Genomic DNA, 25278 nt, shown 5'->3' with positions numbered 1-25278 from the left:
TGATCGTGATGAGCAAACTGATCTCAACATGTAAAATCAGCATGTTCCTGGAATTGAGTAATTTTATATGTCAACACTCACAGCATCACCTGGTTGTCCCCTTGGCCCGGGTGGCCCATCTGAGCCCTGTGAAAAACACAAACATTAATACCAACATACTACACAGAAAAACAGACCTGCATAAACACCAATATCTACAACTACCATGGCTTCTTACTTTTTCCCCTGGCTCTCCTGCAGGACCTAGAGGGCCGGGCTTCCCCCTGTACCCCTGAGAGAATGCACACATAGAAGTTGACATTAGGTTTCATGAATTATCAGCATAACAAGACTCCTTCACTGAACCAGATAACCTACTTTATGTCCTTTGTTTCCAGGGAGACCAGGCAAGCCATCAAAACCCCGATCCCCCTGAGAAAAAGAGACAGATGAGGTCTTATTTTGAGAAGACAGAGTAGTCAGTGTGAGAAGGGTGTAACCAGTGTAGTAATTTCTTCTTCACCTTTGCTCCAGTCTCTCCTACTGCACCACGGCCCCCATCTGCACCCGCTCGACCCTATCACACACACAAACAAGTAAAATTGGGAAGATTACACCATGTTATACGGTTTTATTTATTGAGAAAAGACAATTTCATGGTCATTCTGCCTGTATTATAGAGATAAAATAGTAAGGTAGTAATCTCACCCTTTTCCCGGACCGTCCGTTCTGACCTGGGATACCTGGCATCCCCGAGGGACCCTAAGGGGAAAAGGTGGAGAGAGAGCAGGATTTTAAATGAGCACAAATGTTTTACAATAGAGTGAAGTGCTGAATGTGTTGCCATGACAACAAGGTAACTCACTGGTGGACCCAGCTCTCCATTGCTTCCTTTCAGTCCAGAGGAACCAGGTGCACCCTGGGAAAAAAAAGTTGTCAACATTTAAGTAACTAAACTCAATGGACGTTTAGACCTTTATTAATACTTCTGCACAAACAAATCAGCAAGCACCACATTTTGCATGGCAGCTCTTTTAGGCTAGCTAACATTACATAATCTGCAACAGGTGTGCATTTAAAGCTTGTTCTAGCTGTCATTCATGACATGCATCTAAGTCCCTAAATCCATTATGTAATTATCACATACAATTACATCAACAATGCAACATTTCTTCTTAGTTCAGAAGAAATGTTTTATTACAGTCTGTCCTCCAGCAGTTTCTTTGTCTGCACCTTTCCATCATCAGAATGAGGAGAAAATCAAGCAACAGCCTTCTTCAAGTTTCAATAACACTTTGTTAATCCCACAGGGAAATTGCTTTGCTTTGTTACAGCTAGAGCAAGAAAGAACCACAACCAGAAAAGAACCACACAAAATCAAACAAATAATTCACTAACTAGACAAGATACACAAGATAATACAAAGATGGATCAAACAGGTCTATAACAGACAGAGGTGGAGTGCAGTGCAATAATCAAAGATGGCTGAATGACATGAATGATAATTATGATGATGCTCAGACACAAAACACCAGAATGACCTGATGTAATGTGACTCACCAGTGGTCCAGGTCTTCCTCTAAGACCCAGTGGCCCTGGAGGTCCCTTCATAGCCAGCTACAAGAGGGGGTAGAAGAAGAAGTCACACAGACAGTGGCACACAGACTGCAGTTTCTACATCCACCCAGTGTGTGTGTTTAAAATGCAACTGTATGTGTACCTTGGTCTGCTGCAGGATGGCCTGAGCCTGGGCCTCCTGTGCCGAGACCACAGCACCTGTTCTTGGGTCACCACCTGACTGAAACTACACAAGTGCACACACACAAGCAAGTCTCAGTGTGCTTTTAAGTCAAACCCAATATGCCACCCAGTGGCCAATACATGACACTGCCACTCGGTTCTTGCACAACAAAGTTCAGAATACATTAACAGAGAAACACAATAACTAATGCAGATGATTCTACACAGGGCATGAAGGATCCAAGAACTGTCAAGCTGAATTGCCAAACAAACGGTTAATGTATGAAACAATCCTGAGCCAGCCCATTTCTCTGTTACAACATTCAAACATTTCATTTGGCCTGAGGCTCTGTTAAGGGTTAAGTGTACCAAATAACTGCTAAAGCAACATTTCTGCAGTTTGTAAGGCCCCAGGCAATGCAGAAATATCTCATGTTACCGGTATGAGCATGATGTTTCCTGGAGGACCTGGGATCCCATCAGCTCCGTTTAGGCCTGGCTGCCCTGGAGGGCCCTAAGAGGATGCACACAGTTACAGAGGGATACCAAAATAAGCTGCATTTAGTCACTCGAGTAACAAACAGAACAGTCCTCACCAGCTCCCCAGGGTCTCCTCGAGGTCCCACTGGCCCTGTGACTCCAGGAGGTCCGGGCTCACCCTGCAAACACACAGACAAGCGTTTGAACAGAATACAGGCTGTTTAATTTCAAGCTTCCTTTTTAATATTAATATTACGCATTATGTAAAACTGATGTTTTTACCTGAATATCAGGATAAATGTGTTTCAAAAAACATGTGGAAGAACTCACTAACCTCAGGCCCTGGAGGTCCATGTGGTCCTGTAATCTGTGTTCCCTGCAGACATTTCACAAAAATCAACTTCTTGTTTGAGGTTTATTATTAAAAAAAACATTGATACCAAAGTTCGGGTATGGTCCTACACCTGACACACTGTATTTTTAGGTTTTTAAGTTTGCTTGAGTTAATTACTGTTCTTACAGTTTAAATGCTGTGTATCTCTGTCTAGCTCAGTACACACAACCACAATCATGGGGAGACTGCTGACTTGACAGAAGATGATAATCAACAACCTAAACAAGCAGGCTTAGCTACAGGAGGTCATCACTGAAAGCTCTGGCTGTTTGCAGAGTGTTGCATTAAAGCATAGTCATTGAAAGTTGACTTGAAGTTAAATGTGAGGTAATAAAAAAGGTGCACAAGTAACAGGGATTGTCAAGCAAAGATGATTCAACAACTATGGAGAGCTTTATATGGAGTCAGTGCATCAGGCACCCCTACGTACAACTGTCTTTAGGAAATCGGTTTAACTGCATATATAATATCAAGCGTCTTATAGGGGCTAGGGACAAAAAAAAGTTTGACCGTGGTTCAGTGGTCCGTCACATGAAAGTAAATTTTGCATTTAATTAGCATACTTTTATTACTTTATACTAAATATTCAAATATTTTCATGAGCTGCAACTTGAATCATAGAAATCACAACAAAAGCTTAAAATATTTCACTTTATGTAAACCAAATCTCATTTGAAAAGTATTTTCATTGTTTTAAAGGACAATTTGTGAATAGTGAATTGATATTTGACAATGAAAGACATGGATTTTCAGTATAGGCCAGTTTTTAATACTTAGTGTTACAGATAACTTTAGGCCAGTATAGAAAATCTTTTTGGTCCAATATCTGCTGTGGTTATTTGTGTGTGTGTGTGTGTGTGTGTGTGTGTGTGTGTGTGTGTGTGTGTGTGTGTGTGCGAGTGTGTTTCTCACCACTCCCAAAATGGCTGGTTCTCCTTTCTGTCCTTTCTCTGGTATATCCTAACGAGAGGAGATAGTACAGTGAGGCTGAGCAGCACAGAAGAGTAGTTTTCTATTTTTTAAACAGGATTAATTATGTAAAAATTCGGCTCATTTAGATGGTACCTGTGCACTCAGAGAGATCTCTCTTTCTCTCTCTGCTGGTCCATAGCGATCATCGTATTCGTCTTCATATTCATACTCATTCACATGGTCTACATCTGTAGTGTTGTCATAGTCTTCATACTCTATGATCTGTCCAACAAACATACACAGAGACAATCATGATGAGGTAAACATAAACAAATAAAGTTGAGCTTCTGCTGCTGTTCCTCCTGCTGTCTCACCTCATACTCTGTGACATTAGGACCTGCGGTCACCGTGGAGACAGAGATGTCATCATAGTCGCTGTAGTCAAACTCCTCAAACTCTTGGACCAGATGCTTCTTGGGTACTCGTTCCACCTGAAAACCATAAAATAGGTAAAATTGGTGACTATGACTCCAGAGAACAGATGATGCAGCATGAGTAGCCTTTTGTTCATTCATACACACAAACACTGACATGGATAATAACAGATAAAGCATCAGACTGATAAGTTTTAGAACATAAATTATTATTGTTGAAATTGCCCTTTGCCCAGCTGCTCGGCTGAGTGATCTGCTTCATGAAGAGTATCATGGAAAATCCAATAAAGGCATGGTAGAGACCGCTCGTGGCTAGAGCTGGCTTAAGCTCTTTCTTTTGGCTTCTTCGGGGGAGAAGATTTGAGCATGACAGCTCCATTAGTGCCTCAGTTCCATGTTTTTCTTTGGCTTGTTCATGCTTACTGCACTTCTGGTGCTCGTACAATAAAACAACTGAACACAATAAACCAGGAATCCTGCAGTGTTTTGAGCTGTAAACCAGATTATAAATCAAACAGCGGCAGCGGAAGAGGATTTGAAGAGCACTGGCGCACTGTACTGGAAATCCAAAATCATTAAGTGAGTTTTACTAAGAAGGATGATGGTTAGAGAGGGATGGAGAAAGTGACTAGAAGCTTTTTATAATTCATAACCTAATTTTTAAGTATGGAGGTATCACATAAACAGCAAGGACTCAAACAACTGAAGGCGTCTGAATGATGCGTCTCCAACGGTGTGTGCTAGATAAAGGTTTTTACACATGCAAATATGTGAAGTGGCAAACACAAATACCTGACCCAAATTCCACACACAGAAAATTCCTCCATAGCTCACAGTGATGTTTTAATTTATGATACCCAGAGGTCTCCCTCTGAGTGTAAATATGTGGCTAAAAATGTAAACCATTCATCTTTTCTGTCATAGCTGCCTTCTGAGCTGTCCATAAATACATGTAATAGTGTTCATCTCACAAATGAAACCTTGGAGGCTGCCTAACTTTCTTTGATTATGCTTCACTGTGTTTTCTATGTGTGGGATGGAATTAATGTCTGCATCCCATGTGGCTAATATTTCCTTGACCATCCATTTGCTCTTCATGTTTTCAAGTCGTTCTACTCTTTCTCTGTCTTCAGTGAAGGGAGCTTACCTCTTCGGCCTCTGTTAATATGCTGTTGTAGGGCAACGGTGCATCACAGTCTGGGATGTAGTCCTGACAGTACAGCTCAGCTGCTCTGGGGTCGTCAGCGATCAGTAGCTGCTGGATATCTCCCTGTGTCACAACAACACACACACACACACACTAACTGTACTGGTGCTCCACTGGGCGAGGTGTTCAGGGACATTAGAGAATGTAAGTCATCTGTGTTTCCCCATGCATCGTGATCTAAAATCAGTTACTCCTTCTAGGGTGGGATGTATGTTAATGGATATCATAACTGCTTTTCATTAGGCAATATGTCTTTAATTACTTTAATGACATGTCATATGTCTGTGTCTCACATGTCTTTAGCTTTGACTTTTATGTGTTCATTTAGTAACATCAGAAGTGGCTTAACAGTCTGTTTTTTCATTGCTCTGAAGTTAACTGTCTCCAGATCTTCGCTCTCAAATGATGCCAGCACATTAAATCCATACAGACTTTTTCTTGCCCTGCTTCATGCACATGTGCACACACATACTAGCGAGTCCAACACTAATACAGGCTGGGACTCATTCACTTAAATAAACGAATGACCACTTGACAATGCAATGATAATAAAGAGCAGAGCTGGCTTCACACTGCTGACGTCACATCACAAAGACAACATGTAGCCTGCAAAGATTTCACACTGCTAGAGATTAGGAAAGGATTTTTATCCAGTGCTTAATGTAAATAATTACCACCAATTTGTGGGTTTAATATTATAAGACATCTATTTGCTTAATCATGGGTCATGCTTTTATCTGAGAATTAATTCAAATTCTCTTTAACCTTCCTGTGCACTTCAGGCTGCAGGGAAATTGGTAGTATTTGCTCACAACCACTGGAGGGCAGTGTAGGGAGACAAGTCTGCCTCTTCATCAATTTTTCAGAATTTCATGAATAAATCAAAAATAGAGCAACAAGCAGAGACATTATACCACAAAAAGGTAGGTGTATTTTTAATATTTGGATGTTTTCCAGGTGTTTTTCCCAAAGTAAAATAACATTTACTACACCACATAACTGGTTTGGTGTGATGAACTTCATTTGAATTTAACAGTTTCAACTCCACCCACTTCATTTTTGCCTCCATGACTCTATGTCTTATTACATAACCTCCTGAAACACACACACACACACACACACACACACACAAACACACACACACACACACACACACACACACACACACACACACCCCTACCTCAAACACGTCTTCATCCAGCAGGCGAGTTCCAAACACAGTAACTCCCTCAGTGCTGATGTGGGCGTCCTGACCTCGGAGCAGGTCCAGGGTGTCCAGTCTGACACAGTCCAGGTAGAGAGTCACTGACTGGCCCTCCACACTGTAGGCTACTCTGTGCCACCTGGAAGGAAGGAAACTCACTTTGTAAGTTTTTTGTTAGGTGTGTTATGTTTTGAAATACAGCTGTAGCCATATAAAGGAGATTAAATCATTTTGAATATTGCTTGTTGTGTATACTAACTTACTACCAATAAATAATATTCCACTGTTAGTGGGACTGATGATGAAAAACAGTCTATTGCCTCTCGGACACATGCAGTACAGTAGAGCAATACTTAATGCACACTTTTCCTGTTAAATAAAATTTTGTGGGTGTCTATGTTTGTGTAGTTACCCACTTGCCATCAGCCAGGTTAGTCTTTCTAAAGGTGGGGTAAAGTTCTGGAGGTGGCTGACCCTCATGGTCTTCATACAGGAAAACAGGAGAACGGCCAATCTCTATCCCCAGCTGCTGTGTCCCCTGGGACAGAGACAGATAGAAGGAGGGAAAGAGGGATGCTGGGATAAACTGATAATGATAGGTAATTTCCTCATGCTTCCTACATGTGGTCAAATTTAGGCAATTTTAAGCAGTTTTTTGGCAAGTAAATTTTTATTGATTGGCAAAATTCCCAGCAGGAGTAGATGCCAGCAGAGGTGTCTCCTGGATAGAGCACATTTTGTTTGGTTCTGCAAAATTATCTTTAATTTTAAAGGAATTAAAGGAAGACACTTCTTTTTTATATGCAAAATTAATATTTTGCAAAGTTGTTAAATAAACATTTAGCCCAATGTTTGTCATCCTGATGTGTGCTGCATACCTGGGGGTCATATAGGGAGAGGAGGAAGACCTGTGAGCCTTTCACAGCTTTAACTGTTGTCATCACTGAGAAATTTGTAGGGAATGGTAAATCTAGATGGAACACACACAAACACACACACACACACACATTATGTCATCCATACAGGCCCCGCAGTTAATGACTGTATCAAACAAACTCACCGTCAGTTTTAACTTACCAGGGAAGAGTTGATTGGTAGGGGCACTGAGTTGTATCTTCTTGTTGATTTTATAAGACAGGTCTGTCTCTTCTCTGCCCTTCCTGCTGGTGCACAGACCTGCTTCCAATGACACACCCTCCATGTTCTCTGACAGCTCCAGGACCTTCAGGACATCAATGAGAGTGGCTGCAAAAAGACAAAAAAACAGAATGATTGAGCAGATGGAGATGTTTGGTGATGGGCTGATTTGCAAACACAATGGTTTCACAATGGGAAGACACCTTGGTGGAACCAAAGTAAAGAGAGAAAACATAAAGGTTTTTATAAGATGATATGATGATCTGTTTATCTGTGATAATAACACTTTGCCATTTGCCAAGGTTTTAAATCTATGTCTGAGGTGTCCTGTTCTTAAAGCTGCACTTGTCTGTATGATTATTGTGTTGAATTAAACATAACTTATCAACATTCTTCTAGTTGCAGCAGACACTCAACAACAAACACATTTTGATAAACCCACTAAAAAGTATTTGTCATATCCATTAGCAAATGTAGAAATAAATAAAGTGAGAACCTTCTGTACAACTACTTTTAATGTGCTGTTACCTCTAAGACATGTGATGTTGGCCCTATAATTAAGCTACACTGTAAACAAATTAATGAAATGCTTTGTCAATCAGGCAGACAATGTGCTCTCTGTCTCTGTTATTTCGTCTCTTTCTCTTTCCAGAAGCCATACTTGGTGCAAAAGCTTGGTGTAATAGCATGATGACATCCATCTTGGCTCTAACGCATGCAACACTCTGCATCTCACAATGACTAATATCAAATGACAAATGTGCGACTTATTGAAAACCGAAAAGAGCGAGAATTGGGAAAAGTGTCAAATAGAAGAAATAGTAGATGGTAGGGGAAAGGAAGGCATGTCTCTACTGGTGTGGCTCCTTTTCACACGTATTTCTGAGTCTTACGTAAACCCTCCATCTGCCTTGCACCTTTCAACACACACATACACAAACACACACACACTTGCATGTGCTTGCACTGGCATAATGTCTGAGTCTGAGCGCCAGATGTATTTATTGCCCTTTTTTTCCCAGTTTGTCCATCTGTCTGCATGTCTTTCTGTCTGCCAGCCCGCCTGCTGGAGCTCTATCAGCTTGTAATTCTGTCTTCCGTGCGCTTGGCATCATATTATTTACTGATACAGCGAATAAAGTGCCATTTAAACTTCTGGTGATATGGTGACCTGCTCATGATGAGAAAAAATCCATTTTTGTTGCTTTATGGGCTGAGAACTGTGTATAAAAAGCTGACATTTAGCAGATCAAACGTTTTTTGAGTGTTTTTGTGCTCTGCAGCATCAAAGATAATGGTGTTATGAATAATACAAAATGTTCCAAAACTAATGCAATACAACATTGTTGTAGTGTTATATGTCCTTATGTTGCTTACAGTAAAAGACAAGTGGCTTTGTTTAAAACTACTGCTGTGTTTATTTGGTAGTTTGAAGATGTAATTTGTGGTGTTGTAGCCTGAATAATACTGAAAGGTTGTGTATTCTCCATTTAACTAAATGCAGCTGCAAGTACATCTGAAAATCCTTGAGATATACTGCAAAAGTGTTTTATTGTATTAGTTTTGGAACATGTTGTATTATTCATAACAAATAACACTGAATCCCACTGGAATTTCTAATTCTGTAAAACGAGTTTTTAAGTAGTGGATCAAAGTATTTAATTGTCATACAAGCTTAATGAAAAACTGGTGTGTGAAAATGCTGTAATGTCCTGTACGCTACACTGGGTGTTAACATACTGGTCACAATACAATTCATTGGAAATTCTTCTTAAATTGAGGGATACTTTAGATTAAGAAAAAAATTCCCACGTTTTTGAGATGATTGACACCGCTCTCATCTCTTTAAAGCAGAGGTGGCGAACTCTGGTCCTCGAGAGGCACTGCCCTGCTTGTTTTTCAACCATCCCTGCACTTACAGCTTCTGATTATCTAAACACACCTGATCCAGGTAATCAGCAGTGGGTAGGGCCATCCCTGCTTTAAAGTCAATACATGGAGGAAGCCAGCAGCTAGTTAGCTTTGCTTAAAGACTCTAAAGACCTAAACAGCCTGGCTCCAAATGGGCAGGCTTTGTCCAAAGATCCAATTACCATCAGCTCCACAGCTAATTAATTTACCTTATGGCTTGTTTGTTTAATCTGTACTAAAGCCTAAGTCTAAAAACAAGTTGTGCTTTAACTAACCACGCTAACTGCTTTCGTCTACTTTCAGTATGTGTGCTAAGATCAAATAATTGACTGCTGGCTGAACCTTCTTAATCACCTTACAGACATGTCTGCAAAAGGGAAACAAACACATTTCCTCTTGTTGCATAGTTGAAAAGTTTAACTTTATGGCTTTAAAACCATTTTACTGACTTTATTCCTTTATTCATAACGTTGTAACAGAACTACATATTGGAACTCTTTCCCAAATATCACATTCAGAGGGACAGTATGATTGTATAAGAGGTTTTATTTTTTCTGGTCAAACATTAACACAACTATAGCTGCTAACATCTTTTCCTTTCCTACAACACAAGGCAGCTCCTGGTGTTAATATATGCTTGAGCTAAGACCATGGTTAACAGTGGGACTCTCTTCTTGACACTCAATTGCAGTGCGTACAACAAGAGGAACAGTTTCAGTCACACATACCAAAAGGTGATTGGCAGCACTGACATCTGAATGCAGCACAGGGCAAGATGAGACATGGAAACTTTGCTCTTACTATATATATGAACTTTAAACACATCAGGCTATGTTTCCTAAGCTGTTGATGCATGAGTATGCACAAGCATAAAACAACTTTCACATGAATATCTCTGCACTGCTAAAAGTTCATGCTTACACTGTACATAGGCCGTGCTGCACATACACGAGGCAGTGTTCTGGTCTCCCTCAGTTGCTGCTGGTTGGTATCCTGAGGCTCTAAATTGTGGTGTGAGGGGCACCGTGATCAACATGCACCCACATGCAGAGTATGTCAAATTTAGGCCTCAACATAAAGCAGAATAACTTTAGTTTCAACAGACAGAGCTACAACAAAAGTGAAATGTTCTACCACAGTAATAAAACACACAGATACTAGATGGGCCACACAGATAATTCTGGTTTGTTATTTTTGGCTATTACTATTGCCAATATAGCTATTAGTACTCTGGTTATTTAGATGTCCGGTACTGGAATGACTTCAGGTTTACTAAGAATGATCATCAAAATGAACGTTGTAGAATTTGTTGTCATTTTTATACACAGTGACTACATTTTATACCAGAACAGCTGATCAGTGATCATAACTGTACTAACAAAGTAACAAAGGCGTCTTTATGACAGAATAGTGGACCACTCTTGACCATCTTTGTCAATCACTGACAAAGAAGTCAGAATCATCTGAGCTAAATCCAACTCATTCAGTGTTTTGCCTGCAGAAAGGTGAAGACAAAAAGCACACTGTCCTAAGTACACAATGCACTACACAATAGGCAGGGTTGCACCTGTCTGACCTTCTGTACAGGTACTACTAGTGATGTGTAAGAGAACTCACAAATAAGTGGGGCACTGAAGCAAATGCAGAGGCACACACAAGACAATGACACACAGGCAAATGAATGGGCACCATTTTGGAAAGACTATGGATTTTATGGAAGCCAGATGTGTGTCTGTGCAAGTTTGTGTGTGTATAACGGAAGAGTGGGTGTTGTTTTTGTGCATGCGTGTTTGTGATTAGTCTGTCATTATCTTAGTAATGGTGAAGAATGCAATAACATGCCTTTTGCAGTAACAATATCTTACATTTAGCTGAGTCTCCTACACTGCACCAAAACACATACAGTACATAACACACCTCATCAGGCTTCAAATCCCCCACAGAGGATTTGCCCCTGGAGCCTGTCATTACACTCTGTTAGCTCTTTTAATCTTTCCTCTGCCGATTCTCTCTTTCTGCCGCATTTCTCAAGCGTCCCTCTCACACATCTAACATCTCCTCAAAGATGAAAAAGAAGATGAAAAGCAAAGTAAAGAGGGGACTAGAAGGAAAGAAAGGAGAATAGGATGGAGGGACCATATGTTTTCTTTCCTCTAAGTTCAGCTGGCTCTGATCAAAGACACACTGGCCAGTCTCATGCTGTCTGGTGTACACACACACAGACACACACACTCAGTACACATACATATGCATTTACTTAGATGACTTCTTACTATTAGTAACAGAGAAAGGGAATAAGAGGTCTGCAGACAGACAGACATGTGCTCCGTATCTCCTTCTAGGAATCTGTGGCACAGCTCATCTCTAGTGTCAACATCTCAGTGGTCGAATTCGCTCCTCTTGATCCAAACGGACAACTTCAGGATTTCACATTGATTAATTCCAACAAAGTCACTCTTCCTCTCAAACATAGATGAAAGACTGCATCAATATTTGTCATCCCAGGGCTCCAGCTCTTTTCAGAGAGCTACACTTTGCTTTATGTGGCACTGTACTCTATTATTGTTGGATGTTGCATCATATAGCCCTTTTGATTTTGGAGAACAAAGAATTTATACTATTGTCAAACACAGGAACAAGCTGTAGCACACAGACCTAAGCTAGGCTGTATGATAAAATGACACAAATGATAATCATCAGGATTTTCTGTTCACAGCAACTTGAGCCTGTACTTGTCCACAGAAGTTAATTTACAGCATAACACTAAATATGTTTTCTGATCAGCCAGTCAATGTAAATTTCCTGCTTCATGCTCAAGTCCAGTGAACTGATGAAATATTAAAAAACAAAAACCCTGACAGCATAATACAGAATATTTATTGATCACCTAGTGATAACACAATGAGCATTATTAGTATGAAACAGTTCTGGACACCAGGCCAGACTGTTCTTTGCATTTCTTTTAGAAACATCCACAGAAATAAACAGACACAAAGACACAAAGACCTGCATCACAGAGCAGTTCTGGTAAATATCTTTCTCTATAGAGATATAACTTCAATTTAACAGGGCACAATGTAGAAGAAGTGTATTAATGTTACTAACTCTAATCTAATGTTTCAAAAGAGTCTACAGCAGTGCTTGCAGCTGTTTCGGGCTATAATTGTTTGCGCCAAAACAAAATACAGTATCATGTCTGCCTATAGCCAGACTTCAATACAAATGTAGCACAAATTTTAACATAATTCCCAGAACACTGGTTACTTACTTTCTTTACGAATCAGCAGAAATAAGGCTGCACCATTGTAACAACAATCAGGTGCTCGTGAACAACGAAACAGGTTTTGGTTTTGATGCAGTAATCATTCCTCCTTCTAACACAGGAGAGATCCCCTCTTAGCATGCCTTACGCTGGCTCTACATACACATTTTTACACTTGACCAAGATGGTAGATTTTGACCTTCATCAGTACAGTTCCATGACCTGTATGAACAGTAGGAATAAATGAAGGAGGAAACATTAATGTTCAACAGTAACACTATAACAGGACAATGATGACTTTGAAACCCCATTTAAACAATCAGACAGAAACATTTTCAAATCTATCATTGCTGCATACAGCTCCACAAATGTTTTGGTAGGCTTAATGAAGCATTATACCATTTTGATACTGTACAACCTAACAAGAAATCAAACAAACAGCAAACCGACTGACCGTTGTCCTGTACCTACATTTTGTTCTTTCCTGATTTCAAAGTCATTATGTCTTAGTAGTTGTTCGACAAATCCAACATGTCGAAGGGGGATTAGAACTTGTGATGGCTGAGGTTTGGCTATAGCTCTGGTAAAGACACCTTGTTGGTATACAGTATAAAGACCAACTTGACTAAAACATGTGAAAACATATATATCAGCAAGACACTTAACAACTTAATAGTGTCTGTAGGTCGGAAGCAACCATGTCTTTGCACAAGCAACTCCTACTTGCTGGACTTGCATGTTACATCTCTGTGGTGAACTGAATTAACTTCTTACACCCTCCAATGTTCAGAGGTGGCAGTAACGTGTTACATAATAATATTACTTCACAAGGTAATGAAGTGATACTTTAAGCAGTAACTTGTTGCATTCAGAAACAATATTATGATTTCTTGCATATCTAACCTTAATCTTCTTCTCAAATGTCTTATCCATTTTTTCATTCAGTTATATGTTACACTAACCGAGTCAGACACAAAGAAATGCAAACATCTCCATGCACTAGGAAGGTGTGGAGCAGAAAAAGTTAGTCAGTAAAATTTCTTTGAAGGAACTTGGACAAGTATGTACGTGATGTGCAACCAATGTCAACAGTGGAATCTCCGGCTTTCTGAAAGCTCATTAGCCACATTCAGACCAAGTCCGTCCAGCTGAAGCATGAAGACCAGTCATGAAAAGCATAAGTAATGTCTCAGAAATACGTTTGCAATATTTGATGATTAATTTGGTCACTGGGGCTAAATAATATTGCTTTATATAAGACTGAATCTTAGTTTGAGGGAATGCTTCGCAAGTAATATTGTAACTCAATAGTGCACTGACTGACTTACAGATGCTGCTATCCCCTTGATGGTGTTTGCCATCACTGGTGAAATCAAAAAACACCTGCTGTAACATCATGGACTGAAATGAAATAAAAGCAACACACACTGGAAATGTAAAGCAGGTATCTTTTACTCAGTAACATGTGCATACCTGGCTGAGAGCCGCATCACATAAAGTGTACAGATCCTAAACCAAGTCAGATGTCGCCAAACACCGATTTTATTTTTTATTCTACTGTCTCAATGTCACACCATTTAATTTTTTTTTTAATGTCCACTGGAAACTGGATTTCCAGTTTCATCTTGACTGTTTTGGAAGCAACATGTTCACAATGTCACAGAAAAAATGTAAACTTAACAAATTTGTTGACAGATTTTTAAATCAGTGTCTGAGAACTGAATACTCTGAATACTTTTAAAGCAATAAATAGTTTAGATCAGGTAAAAGCTACCTGAGCACACAAGAGCAACTGAAACACCTAAGGCCAGACTATGACAGGCTTGACCTTAACTTGACCACATTACTCAGGTGTCTATGATCATAAATTACACCCAACTTGTTGACAGCCAGGTGTGTGATGGCGTTTGACAGTAAGCAAAAAATAAAGAGCAAAATGTGACTGAAGGCAGTTTTATGACAGGTGTTATGAAAGAGTTTGTCCTGGAGCGGAAGATGTAAATGGGAGAATACAATATACCGTGTGAATGCGTTAGTGTGTACGTGCATTTACCATTTGTAAACCTGTGTTTCTCTTTACAAAGAGCATCAAAAGTAAAGTCTAATTTACAAGAATGTGCTCACTGACCACCAGGTGCAAGCTGCTTCAGGGGCCTAGTTTGACCCCAAATGACCCTAAAGGTCCAAATATCACTCAGTAATGACCTTCGCAGACATTGTGGTGTGTTAGAACTTTATTTATGCCGGGATCACAGGAAGCTGATAACCTTTGAAACATCCATCACAGGTGAGAATATCAACTATAAGTGATGGCTGGAGGGCAAGTTTTTTTCTTTATCTTCAGGTACAAAGGCAGATAGATAATAATGACTTAAATGTTATGAGGACATAATATAAATACTTTTCAGCTTTATTAGTATCTTTTCAGACAGAGCAGATGGAGGCAACATGGTAGAATCTCTGCCAAGTCACCTGCTCACTTTTTCTTGCACAGGGAAATTGTGATGTAGTCCTGCACAAAGCTGGTGGACTTGCAAATAAAACAGCTATTAAACGAGGAAAGGAACTGATCTAATGAAATTATGATGAAGGTGTGTGGTTCAGCCTTTGGTTTTTTAGCAATACTTTTTTTGTTGTTGTTGGTTTCCTTGCTTGTTTTGCCAGGCAAGCACATTTATCACTGAGAAATCAATGAGTACATGCCTCAGTTAATCCAGACAACCAGCAGATTCATTACAACTACTTTCACAGAACCTATTTAACTGCATCTTACTGGTAAACTTAAAGAGCCATGAAGGTATCTGGCCTGTTCTTACATCTGCCCTGCTACGCTCTTACAACTTTCTATCACTGTGCCTACCACCATGAGTGTTTTCTTTTAACTGATTTGTCATCATTAGGCATTTTGAAGGGTCAGAAATCACGCAAGCTGGTCTAACAGCTGCTAAAAAGATGGTGACCACCCGCTGAATGCCTTCCCACTCCTTATCTAAAAAACACGGGACTTTTCCAGACATTACATACCAAGAGCTCTTCACAGCACGTGTGAATGGAGCTACAGAACAGGCCATTCATACTTGGTGTGCAGCTGCTGTGTCTGTGTCCAATTTGTTTTTAATTAGACTAACTTCAATCCCACTATTTAGCACGTGTTGTTATTGTCATAATTTGGGTTCCTTTTTTACATTCTGAGGTAGAATCTGAGGTTGAAAGAAGAATCTTTTTTCTGTGCTTTTTAAGCTAATTTATAGATGTTTTCCTGAGATGGAGATGGGAGACAGCAGCATCTTTGCAAAGTGTAATTCACCTAAGATTATGTGGATTATATCAGTTCTCAGATTTCACTGGGTGAAGACACAATTGCACATTGGGTGCTAAGGGGTTTTAGAGATACCTACCCTAACTGCCTCCATGAGCTGTGCGTCACTGCCACTGCTGTAACAGCTTATACTGACTGCTCCAGGGCCTGCTGTATGTAACCAAGCGTCCCCAGCACAGCTCACTTTAATTTGCCTCAGTATGTTCCCTATTACCCAGCTGCACAAGCTAAATATCCTGTATGCTGCAGTATGAGAGCACTGATGCAGCAGGTATGGCAGAACAAGTCTAGACATATTAGGCCTATGCCTCTCCACTGCCTAGCAAACGTGCAGTGGTCTTAAGGAGCTCAGAAAGGGGCAGTTCAGTTCAATATGCTCTAGGGCTGCACAACAGGGCAGGACAAAATCATCTGTGACAACTGAGAGCAAAGCAGACTTTTCTTTAAGCTGAGTAGAAAATCATTCAGATGTTTTCTTGTTTGAGGGGAGAGGGTTAGAGGAACTGACCTATCCCTTAAAAGTTAATATATAAAATCAAATAAAGTGACACATGCATGTAGACTGTGAGTGTTTGATGCAAATAATTCTAATTAATCTAAGGATGGGTTGAGGATGACTTTTACATTTGGCTTTCATTAACTTAAGAGAGCCTGAAGGACAGGTGGTGACCACTGATGTGACACAGGCAAAGGAGCAGGGAGGGAGGTACAATTACAGTTTTCAATGCGACTAAAACATAATTAAGCTGTAGAGATAAACAAATAAACAATGCGGGATATTGGAGCCTACCTGCCCTTGATGTGTAAAACACGGTGACGAGCAGGAACAGCAGCAGTGTCAGACGCTCTGGGCTCCATCGATCCATCATGCTGCATTTGAAGCTATCGATACTGCGCCCAATATTTCCCTCGTGGCTCCTGCGCTCCGCGGGACACCTGCAGACTGAAGAACTTCGGCTCTGCACGCGAAAAGTGGACGAACGCTCTCACGCCCGTGCGTCCTAACGCGCACGACAACAGCTGGCAATTAAGAGCGCGCACGCGTAAAAGCTGGTTTAATTGCGGAGAGGTGATATTCAGCAGCACCTGTACTCCAGCATTCGCTGATCTTCTTCGGGATGGACGGATGGGGACTGGAGACCATCGGAAAAAAATCCCTTAACCTCGGATGGTGTGTCCTCCTTTACCCGCAGAGAACTTTCCTCACTTTCTCTCCCCCTCTCCCTCCCCTCTCCTCCTCTTCTTTCTGAGGTGACCCCTCCCTCCCCGGAGACTCCTGAGGCTCGTGGGGCCGTGCAGAAACATAATTACTGAGTCTGTCACTATCAGCATCATTATTGTCTGTGGTGTCTCTAGACTCAGGACACTTACATATTAATATTACCACTGTCACGCACATATGTCAGAGAACATGTGTTTGATTATAAACCCGCCAGAAAATTCACTCTCTAAAGAACCTAACACAAAACATCCAACTTGAACAATGGAGGCTTGTACCACATTTTATTTACTCTATCTCTCACACACACACACACACACACACACTCACACAGAAAGCATGCTAGGACAGGACAGCGGTGCTGCCCAACTAATAAAAATATGCTGCAGCAGATTCCAAATTCCAGTGCCTGTCTGTTTTTGCCCACCCCACTCGCTCTTCAAACACACATCATATTCTTCCTATAGACACAATAAAAACCTAAATGTGCTGCCTACTGTACTTCCATTTCAGTTTATGCAAAAGTCTGGAGCAGCCAGAAGCTCATTGGAAGACACCAGAAACTTTTTTTAGGGGTTTTAGGCGAAGTTTATTGTTGAATAAGACAAACAGAAAGTTCTGTACATGCACACACATGCATTCATTCACACAACGACCTATATGAGCCTCAGGTATCCTCTGTCCTGTTTCAACTTCCATTCACATCAGTGTGTACTGTCTAAGATATTTGTAGGTCCTTTTTTAATAAATTCTTGTAGGTTAAAATATGACACAGACTTAAGTAGGACATTAGCACATTACTTAGAACCAAATTACTTCAAATTAATCCATCCATTACCATAACCATGCTTTTCTTGTTAGGGGTTGCAGGGGTGCTGGAGTTAATCCCAGCTTACACCCTGGACAGGTTTCCAGTCTATTATAGGGCTCCTAATAAAATTGTTCATTCAAATGGAGTCCAAATGCATTTCAATAATACTTTAGCATATTTTCTACTTCACATTGAAATACCAAAAAATGCACCTGTTATTGCATAATAGAGCATAAGATGTAAGAATGAAATAAGTTTTTACATGTATGTAACATTTTCTTTATATTGATAATGGAATCAATGAAATGTACACATAAAAGATAGGGATAAATTAAGGGTTTAGCACACGTAACAGTAACATTTCCTATGACTATTAGGAAGAAATAACTGTACTTGGCCCAGTTTGGATTTTGGCAGTATTTTCTAAAAACTACTGAGAGGGAAGAAATAAATGCTATCCAGTCTGGAAACCGATCCACAAATTGTCTGTTTTAGTGAATATTTGTGAAATAATATGTAATTGTGCTTATATGTTTTAAATAAAGGCTCTCTAAGTGTAGCGTAGAATAATTATTAGAATATAACGCTTTGATGACTGTACTGTTTTGGTAACAGAAGTTAATTGCATCCGGGCACACAAAAAGTACATTCTAACTTTTTGTCTTGGAAGAAGAAAATAGATTCCAGGCATATTTCCAAAGGCCCTACCTCAAGATTTAAGTAGGTTGTCTTATGACTGGCAGCTGTGCTCTTGTGTGTGTGTGTGTGTGTGTGTGTGAGTGTAACATTTGCTTCATCTGTTCTACCAGTCATAATTATAACGTTTCTGTCTCTTACTCTGGAAAAAAGAAAAAAAAAAAAAAACATCCTCAGGCATCATAACGTATGATGCTGCCAGATTGTTGTTGGCTTGGAATCACACAGGAAAACATCCCTTTCATAAAGTTACAAAGAGCTAACTTGAAAGAACAATCATAGTGACCATCGAGTGGTGCCAAATCTCTTTAGACAGAAAGAGTTGTTGGTTTTTTATATTTTGGAGTACCCTTTAGGTCAGTTCTACAGCTATGTCTGATATGTATTTCCATTTCCTATTATGGAATAAATGAAAGCCAAGTCACCTGCTCACTTATTCTTCTTCTTTTATTCTATTTTTGATGTAGTCCTGCACAAAGCTGGTGGACTTGCAAATAAAACAGCTAATAAACGAGGAAAGGAACTGATCTAATGAAATTATGAAAAAAGCCATTGGTTTTTTAACTATACATTTTTTTCTTGTTGTTTTCCTTGCTTGTTTTGCCATTTGTTCTTAAAAAATATATATATTATAAAGTAGGAAACCACAGAAAAAAACCCATCTGTTTATTTCTGTGTTGGAGCAATGTGGCTGTGCACTGTGTCCATGTGACTCTCTCTCTCTTATCCTCTTACCTTGGTTCTCACATCACCACTCATCCCGAAGACTAGTGTCACAGTTTCCCAACACAACAGAGAAGCGGCACATCTGGAGCCATGGTAAAATCCAAGAAGAAAGTGGTGCTGATTACTGGCTGCTCCTCCGGTATCGGCCTAAGTTTGGCCGTGATGCTGGCCAAGGATGAAAAGAAGCGCTATCGCGGTAGGTGCCCTGTGTGTGTGTGTGTGTGTGTGTGAGAGAGAGAGAAAGAGTTGATATTGAGTTATAATTCAATTACCTTGTTTATTTGAGTGCAAAAAGGCAACATTTATGTTGACAATGTACAAAAAAGGAAAACTGTTTTATAATAAACAAGCTTAAGCATTTGCTAACTTCATCAATAAAATTCTGCAACAACTACCACTACTGAGTAACTTTATCTTCATGGAGTTCCAGATAGTTTGTTAAAGCCAACGTAAGCATTCTGTCATAATCACTTATTCCATACAGTTCACACATAAGCTTCTTAGATTAATGCATGACTGTACATTAGAGAGTTACATTGCCCACATGATAATGTAGATTAAAGCTGTTGTCACAGTTTCTGTTCAACTAATTGCACAGCAGCAGATTTGCTCTCTAATGCTTACTGAAATTGTATTTGGAGCAGAGAATGAATGAGGAATCAGTTTGGACATAACAAATCAAATCAATAACACAACTGATTCAGAAAAGCAACAGTTACAAAACAATGAGACACTGGCGTAAATTAGTAAAAAGGGATAGAGAATAGAGAGTCATTGTATCATGACATTTATAATAACATTACCTACTTTATTTTTGTTCTATAGTTTTAAGACTTTTAAGACAAATATCACACCATCCTAGGCAACCAGTAAATACAACCAGGGTCTTACAACATGTGCCGTTTCCATGGGAAAGAGTTACATAATACATCACATCAAGCGTGGAGATTAATGCATTTATTTGATTGTGTCACTTGCCAAAATATCCAAAATGATGTCCAATACTTTTATACAATTTATATATATATATATATATATATATATATATATAAAACCATAATAGTCATTTTATGTGAAGGTTTTTTATGTGTGTATATTAAGACTTTTCAAATTAAGCTGCACTACGTTACCATGAAACTATAAACTTGCAGTGACAAAAACTAACACTTGCACTTTGTTTGTGAACTCATTGACCTAATACTCCCAGTTCACTACGCCCTCTTTTAAACATTACACAGAGTTACACATGGTTACACACAGTTACATCTCTGAGCCGAACTAAGCCCAATGTTACTCATCGAACAATGGCCTAATCAGACTTGACTAGGCTAATTATCTCCCGGCTCGTAAAGCCCCTCTGTGGATAACGGGCTGGCAAAGACACTTCCTAGAAGAGACAGGTGACGTGACCACCATAGAAGGAAGCTAATGCTGACATGAAAACTTCTTGTAAATGCAGTTTATGAATAGAGAGTTTACTTACTCTCTCTAGTTTACTCAGGTTACTTAAGGTGAAAACTGGTGAAAATCTCTAACGCTAGTTTTTCCGCTGTTGTGTTGTTTTAAAGTTACTCAAAGATGCAAAGATCATTTTGTTTACCATGCTATGCACACGTCATGACCCTGGTGCCTTCCGTGAGCCAGTATGTAGTTTGTGCCAGTGAACTTAGTTTGACACTGCAGATATTACCAATTTGGGACCTAGTTAACCTGGGCAGGCTGCCTAATCACATACCTATTTATACCAGCAGTCTGGAGGTGTAGTGCTAGAGCTGCATGTATGGAGCCAGTGTTACATCCATTCACAAACTCACACTTGAAGGCTGCCCATAAACCTAAGGAGAAAAATGACTCAATTATAAGCAGGTTTTGTTATTCATTATAATAATAATCTCTCTTGAAATAGTGATTCAGTTCTTTGTTACTGACTTCCCAAAGTTTAAAATAATAGTTTGTTTATGTTTGTTTGTTTGTTGGGTAGTGTCTTTTATCTCACCAATTTCTATTACTGTTCTATTCATGTTTTGGATTAAATGACAACATGCTGATGTTTGACAGGTAAAGAATATTAACTATGTTCACCATTGGCTGTAGTTTAATGCATTAACCTGCATTAATTTGCTAATTAGCACCAAATGAACACGAGGGTGATCTCATTAAACGCTTATTGCTGTATAAACTTGTCTATGGCCAAGTCCAAATTTTAGACTGAAGAAATACACTACAGGGGATTATCTATTATGTCAGCTTAATTTTAGTTTCTGTTCTGTCAGATATGTACTGACATGTTTCTCCTAAAAATAACCAGGAGAAATTAGTGAATGAAACAAGTATCATCCTGAGACACAAGGGAGATACTTCTGTTCCTTTCTCGTGGCCTGTCTGTTCATGCTGCCTTCTGTAGTTCAGGAAGTAGAATAACTCTACTTCCTGAACTACACCGAGTGCAGGGTCAGCACTTCAAGCCCCAGACGTCAGTGTCCTTGGGTAAGACCCTTAACTCCAAGTTGCTCCTGATAGGTCAAGCATTGTAGCTCTGGCGTCATTGGTGTGTCAGAGTTGAATGAGATTAGTGTACATGATGTTACCTAATAGTCAGACAGTAATATACTGTGTTTACTGACTCCTATTTTGCTCCATAGTTGCTCAAGTATAAGGAATTTTCTTCTTCAAAAGAGAAAAATAAGAGCCATTAGATGTATCCCCTTTATGTCTCAATGTTGACTCCTGTCTCACCTATTGAATTAGAAGAGGAAGCTTTAAACACTACAGTTTTCTGCTGGGTCTGAATCTCCCGCTTTTCATATGAGGCACATGCCGCATATAGAAACTCAACACATTGCTGCTATTTTTACTGAATAAAAAGCTCTATTTCAGTTTTGTGCCATTTCAATAATGATCTAATTGCTCAAGCATGACATTATGCATTAGTGTGCCTTTGAAAGTGGCCTATTTATTATTCTGGCCACTGATGAAGCTATAATAATGACATTTCCTTCAACAGAATTTTATTAGAATAAAGAAAAAAAAAAACAAGGTTGTTTGTGCTCCTCCTATAAATGATCAGTGCTACCAGCACAAATCAGACGCGGTTAAGGTGTTTTTTCAGCTAAAGGCAATCCAGTACATACATGTTAAATGGTCTCTTTTAAAACTCCTCAGTTCTTTTTTCCCCCCCTTGTCCCCCATCTGTCCATAGTCATAGCCACGATGCGTGATCTGAACCGTAAAGATAAGCTGGTAGAAGCTGCTGGGGATGCATATGGGAAAACCCTTTCCCTAGCTGTGCTGGATGTCTGCAACGATGAGTCCGTCAAACAGTGTGTTAATGATATCAAAGGTCGACACGTGGACATCCTAAGTAAGTGAATACACCTTTAATATGCTACATGTCTATAACTGATATTGATTATTCCTTTATTTCTTGTTTTATTGGTTCCTTCTCTTCTGAAAAAGTCAATAATGCAGGTATCGGCATTGTGGGTCCAGTTGAAAGTATCACCATTGAAGAGATGCAGGCAGTTTTTGAGACCAACGTCTTCGGGGTGATCCGCATGATAAAGGAGGTGATGCCTGACATGAAGAAAAGGAGAGCAGGACACATCATCGTGATCAGCAGTGTGTTGGGAGTACAAAGTGAGCAGAGACAGTGTTGTGAGGGGAGGAGTAAGAGGAGGCGGGTGGGGCGTTACATGGTAGACGGAGAAATAACAGGTTTGTCGGCTTTAGTGTGATGGATGGCTGAGTGGATGATGGACAAAAGGAAAAGTGGGTCGAGGTGAAGGAGGACTAATGGAGGAATAATACACCTTCATATACAGTGTGTTGTCTGAAAGGAGAATTTAAAGAGATGTCTTGTCTTTGCAGGTGTGGGGTTTCATGACGTGTACGCAGCCTCCAAGTTTGCCATTGAGGGCTTCTGTGAGAGTTTGGCTGTGCAGCTCATGATGTTTAATATCAAGTAAGTGTCACTGATGTCATTCCCATCTTTATCAACAAAGCAATAACATGCAACTTTCCAGTGTGGAATCTGTCATTTCCTTATTTTGTCTGAACAACAGTTAAATAAAACTCCCCATTTTGTTTAACAAAACTCCCAAAAATACCCTCTCTCCTTAGACTGTCATTGATTGAGCCAGGCCCAGTGCGCACAGACTTTGAAATAAAGATGATTCAGGAAGTGAAGGAGAGGGAATGTCCGGGAGCTGATCCTGAAACTGTGCATTACTTCAAGAATCTCTACCTTCCTTCTGCTATTAACATCTTTCTGGCTGTGGGTCAAACACCTAAAGAAATTTCTAAAGTAAGTTTTCAAGCTGTCTACTTCTCAGCCTCACTATTTATATATCTGCATTGGTGATTAATCTGCTAAGTCTGACTGCAAGTCTTGTGTCGCTTCTGTCCATCTGCCCACTTTCTGCAGCATATCAAGAAAGTGATGGAAACAAGCAAGCCAAGTTTCCGTAATCTGACCAACTCTTTGTATGCACCAATTGTGGCACTGAAATATGCTGATGAATCTGGAGACCTGTCTGTCAATTTCTTCTACCACATGCTCTTCAACCTGGGCCCTGTACTCCACTACACCGTAATAGCCATGAGGTTCCTCAGCTTTGGATTTCTGAAGAACCATTCAGTTTCCCCAAAGTAGAAACTTATGTTTTATATATTGGTGTGAATACACGCAAAAGTTAATCAGGATCATGCACTACCTTGGCTTTGGTTGTGAGAATACCACAACAATCTCTCTCTTGATACAGCTAGTATAACTTATATACCATACAGTTTGGGAACCCTTTAAAAGTTTCCCTATTTCTGCATAAATGTGATCAAAAAATGTTTCAGTCTTGTCAAAGGTGTACTATATGAAAGCATTAGGCATATAGTGTTATAGTTGTTATAAGTTATGACTTATAATGAGGGAAAACACTGGTGCATAAAACACTTTGAGCAAGTACTGTGCATCTCAGCAAAACTGACTACAAAACTACTGAGACAAAATGGGGTTATATATATAAAGACTAGCCTTACTAGACAGACAGGAAGACAGGAGTCCACATTTAGCCTAAGGCCCAGGGTTAACCTCAGTGAAAAGTTAAATTAAAAAGTAGGCAAATAAAACAAATCTAACTATCAAACCAAACACAGCAAAAAACACAAATCCTCAACATGACTTTAAAATCCATCAGAAAGTGCAAACTACCCTCCGGGACACACAATTGGCTTCTATTACGCCCTGTAGGTTGTCTATAGCATTTTCAATAGGTGCCCCATCTTTTGGCCAGGAGGACGACTTGCCAGGACACGGTGAACAAAAAGGAAGGTAAAAGAGATTAACTTAAGCAAACAGACATTAGGACAAAATGTTAACTAAAATGAATGCAATTAAATTAGATAACTGCCATAAAATAAAGTGTGTGCTGTATGAAATTAAAACAGTGTGTGATCAATGACATGTATTTTAAAAAACATTACTCCAGCATGTCTGTTGAAAGCACAAGGAGGAGAAAATATATAGCAAATACTTCCCCCTGCAACATTTCAATCTTCTCTATGCACATTTAGACAATGGAACTAAAACATTTGGGATGTTTATATGTAAGAAAAAAAAAGTGCTTCATGCTTCACTTTATCAATGAGTAATGGGCTAAAATTCCTTGTGCAAGTTGATGTGCAGGACTGATGAACAGTTACCAGAAACATTTAGTGGACATGCAGAAATGGACAATTCTAAAAAGCTAACAAAACTTCAAGCATGACAGTATATGACCTGCATAAGGTCATGTAACAGAAAACACTTTGTCAAAAATAAAGAACAAAATCATTAACAGTAAACAGAGACTTGCT

At 39.6% G+C, this 25278-nt stretch overlaps 2 protein-coding genes across 3 annotated transcripts in view; one reads left to right on the top strand and one right to left on the bottom strand.

Annotated features, from left to right (window-relative positions):
- The window catches only part of LOC113161445 (collagen alpha-1(XI) chain-like), a 36888-nt gene extending 17339 nt beyond the window's left edge, over positions 1–19549 (bottom strand). Inside the window, exons 1-20 of one of the 2 annotated variants that reach the window (XM_026359031.1) lie at positions 19441–19549; positions 7428–7595; positions 7229–7320; positions 6767–6888; positions 6327–6489; positions 5087–5209; positions 3880–3996; positions 3659–3787; positions 3506–3553; positions 2534–2575; positions 2316–2378; positions 2159–2233; positions 1700–1783; positions 1540–1596; positions 845–898; positions 688–741; positions 503–556; positions 358–411; positions 218–271; positions 82–126 (exon numbers count right to left, since the gene is read on the bottom strand). In XM_026359031.1, coding sequence (XP_026214816.1) covers positions 82–126; positions 218–271; positions 358–411; positions 503–556; positions 688–741; positions 845–898; positions 1540–1596; positions 1700–1783; positions 2159–2233; positions 2316–2378; positions 2534–2575; positions 3506–3553; positions 3659–3787; positions 3880–3996; positions 5087–5209; positions 6327–6489; positions 6767–6888; positions 7229–7320; positions 7428–7551 — 1554 coding nt within the window. In that variant the 5' untranslated portion in view covers positions 7552–7595; positions 19441–19549. Of the gene's footprint in view, positions 1–81; positions 127–217; positions 272–357; positions 412–502; positions 557–687; positions 742–844; positions 899–1539; positions 1597–1699; positions 1784–2158; positions 2234–2315; positions 2379–2533; positions 2576–3505; positions 3554–3658; positions 3788–3879; positions 3997–5086; positions 5210–6326; positions 6490–6766; positions 6889–7228; positions 7321–7427; positions 7596–16769; positions 16952–19440 lie in introns of those variants that run through there. The other variant, XM_026359032.1, reaches the window with a different exon arrangement.
- LOC113161815 (retinol dehydrogenase 8) lies at positions 19522–24082 on the top strand. The gene is made up of 6 exons (XM_026359621.1): positions 19522–19627; positions 22631–22792; positions 22888–23067; positions 23299–23392; positions 23551–23734; positions 23855–24082. The coding sequence occupies exons 1-6, from the start codon at positions 19522–19524 to the stop codon at positions 24080–24082; spliced, it is 954 nt and encodes a 317-aa protein (XP_026215406.1).
- The last annotated feature ends 1196 nt before the right edge of the window (positions 24083–25278 follow it).

Source organism: Anabas testudineus, chromosome 1 (assembly GCF_900324465.2).
Source record: "Anabas testudineus chromosome 1, fAnaTes1.2, whole genome shotgun sequence".
NCBI lineage: Eukaryota > Metazoa > Chordata > Actinopteri > Anabantiformes > Anabantidae > Anabas > Anabas testudineus.
The sequence above is the reverse complement of the archived record's forward strand: the minus strand, read 5'-3'. Positions and strand labels throughout refer to the sequence as shown.

Excerpts from the sequence above, each read along its gene's own strand:
- LOC113161815 (XM_026359621.1), top strand. The coding sequence starts at position 19,522 with ATGGTAAAATCCAAGAAGAAAGTGGTGCTGATTACTGGCTGCTCCTCC. Across the intron at positions 22,793-22,887 it reads TCGACACGTGGACATCCTAA|TCAATAATGCAGGTATCGGC; the intron begins GTAAGTGAATAC and ends CTTCTGAAAAAG. Across the intron at positions 23,068-23,298 it reads CAGTGTGTTGGGAGTACAAA|GTGTGGGGTTTCATGACGTG; the intron begins GTGAGCAGAGAC and ends TTGTCTTTGCAG.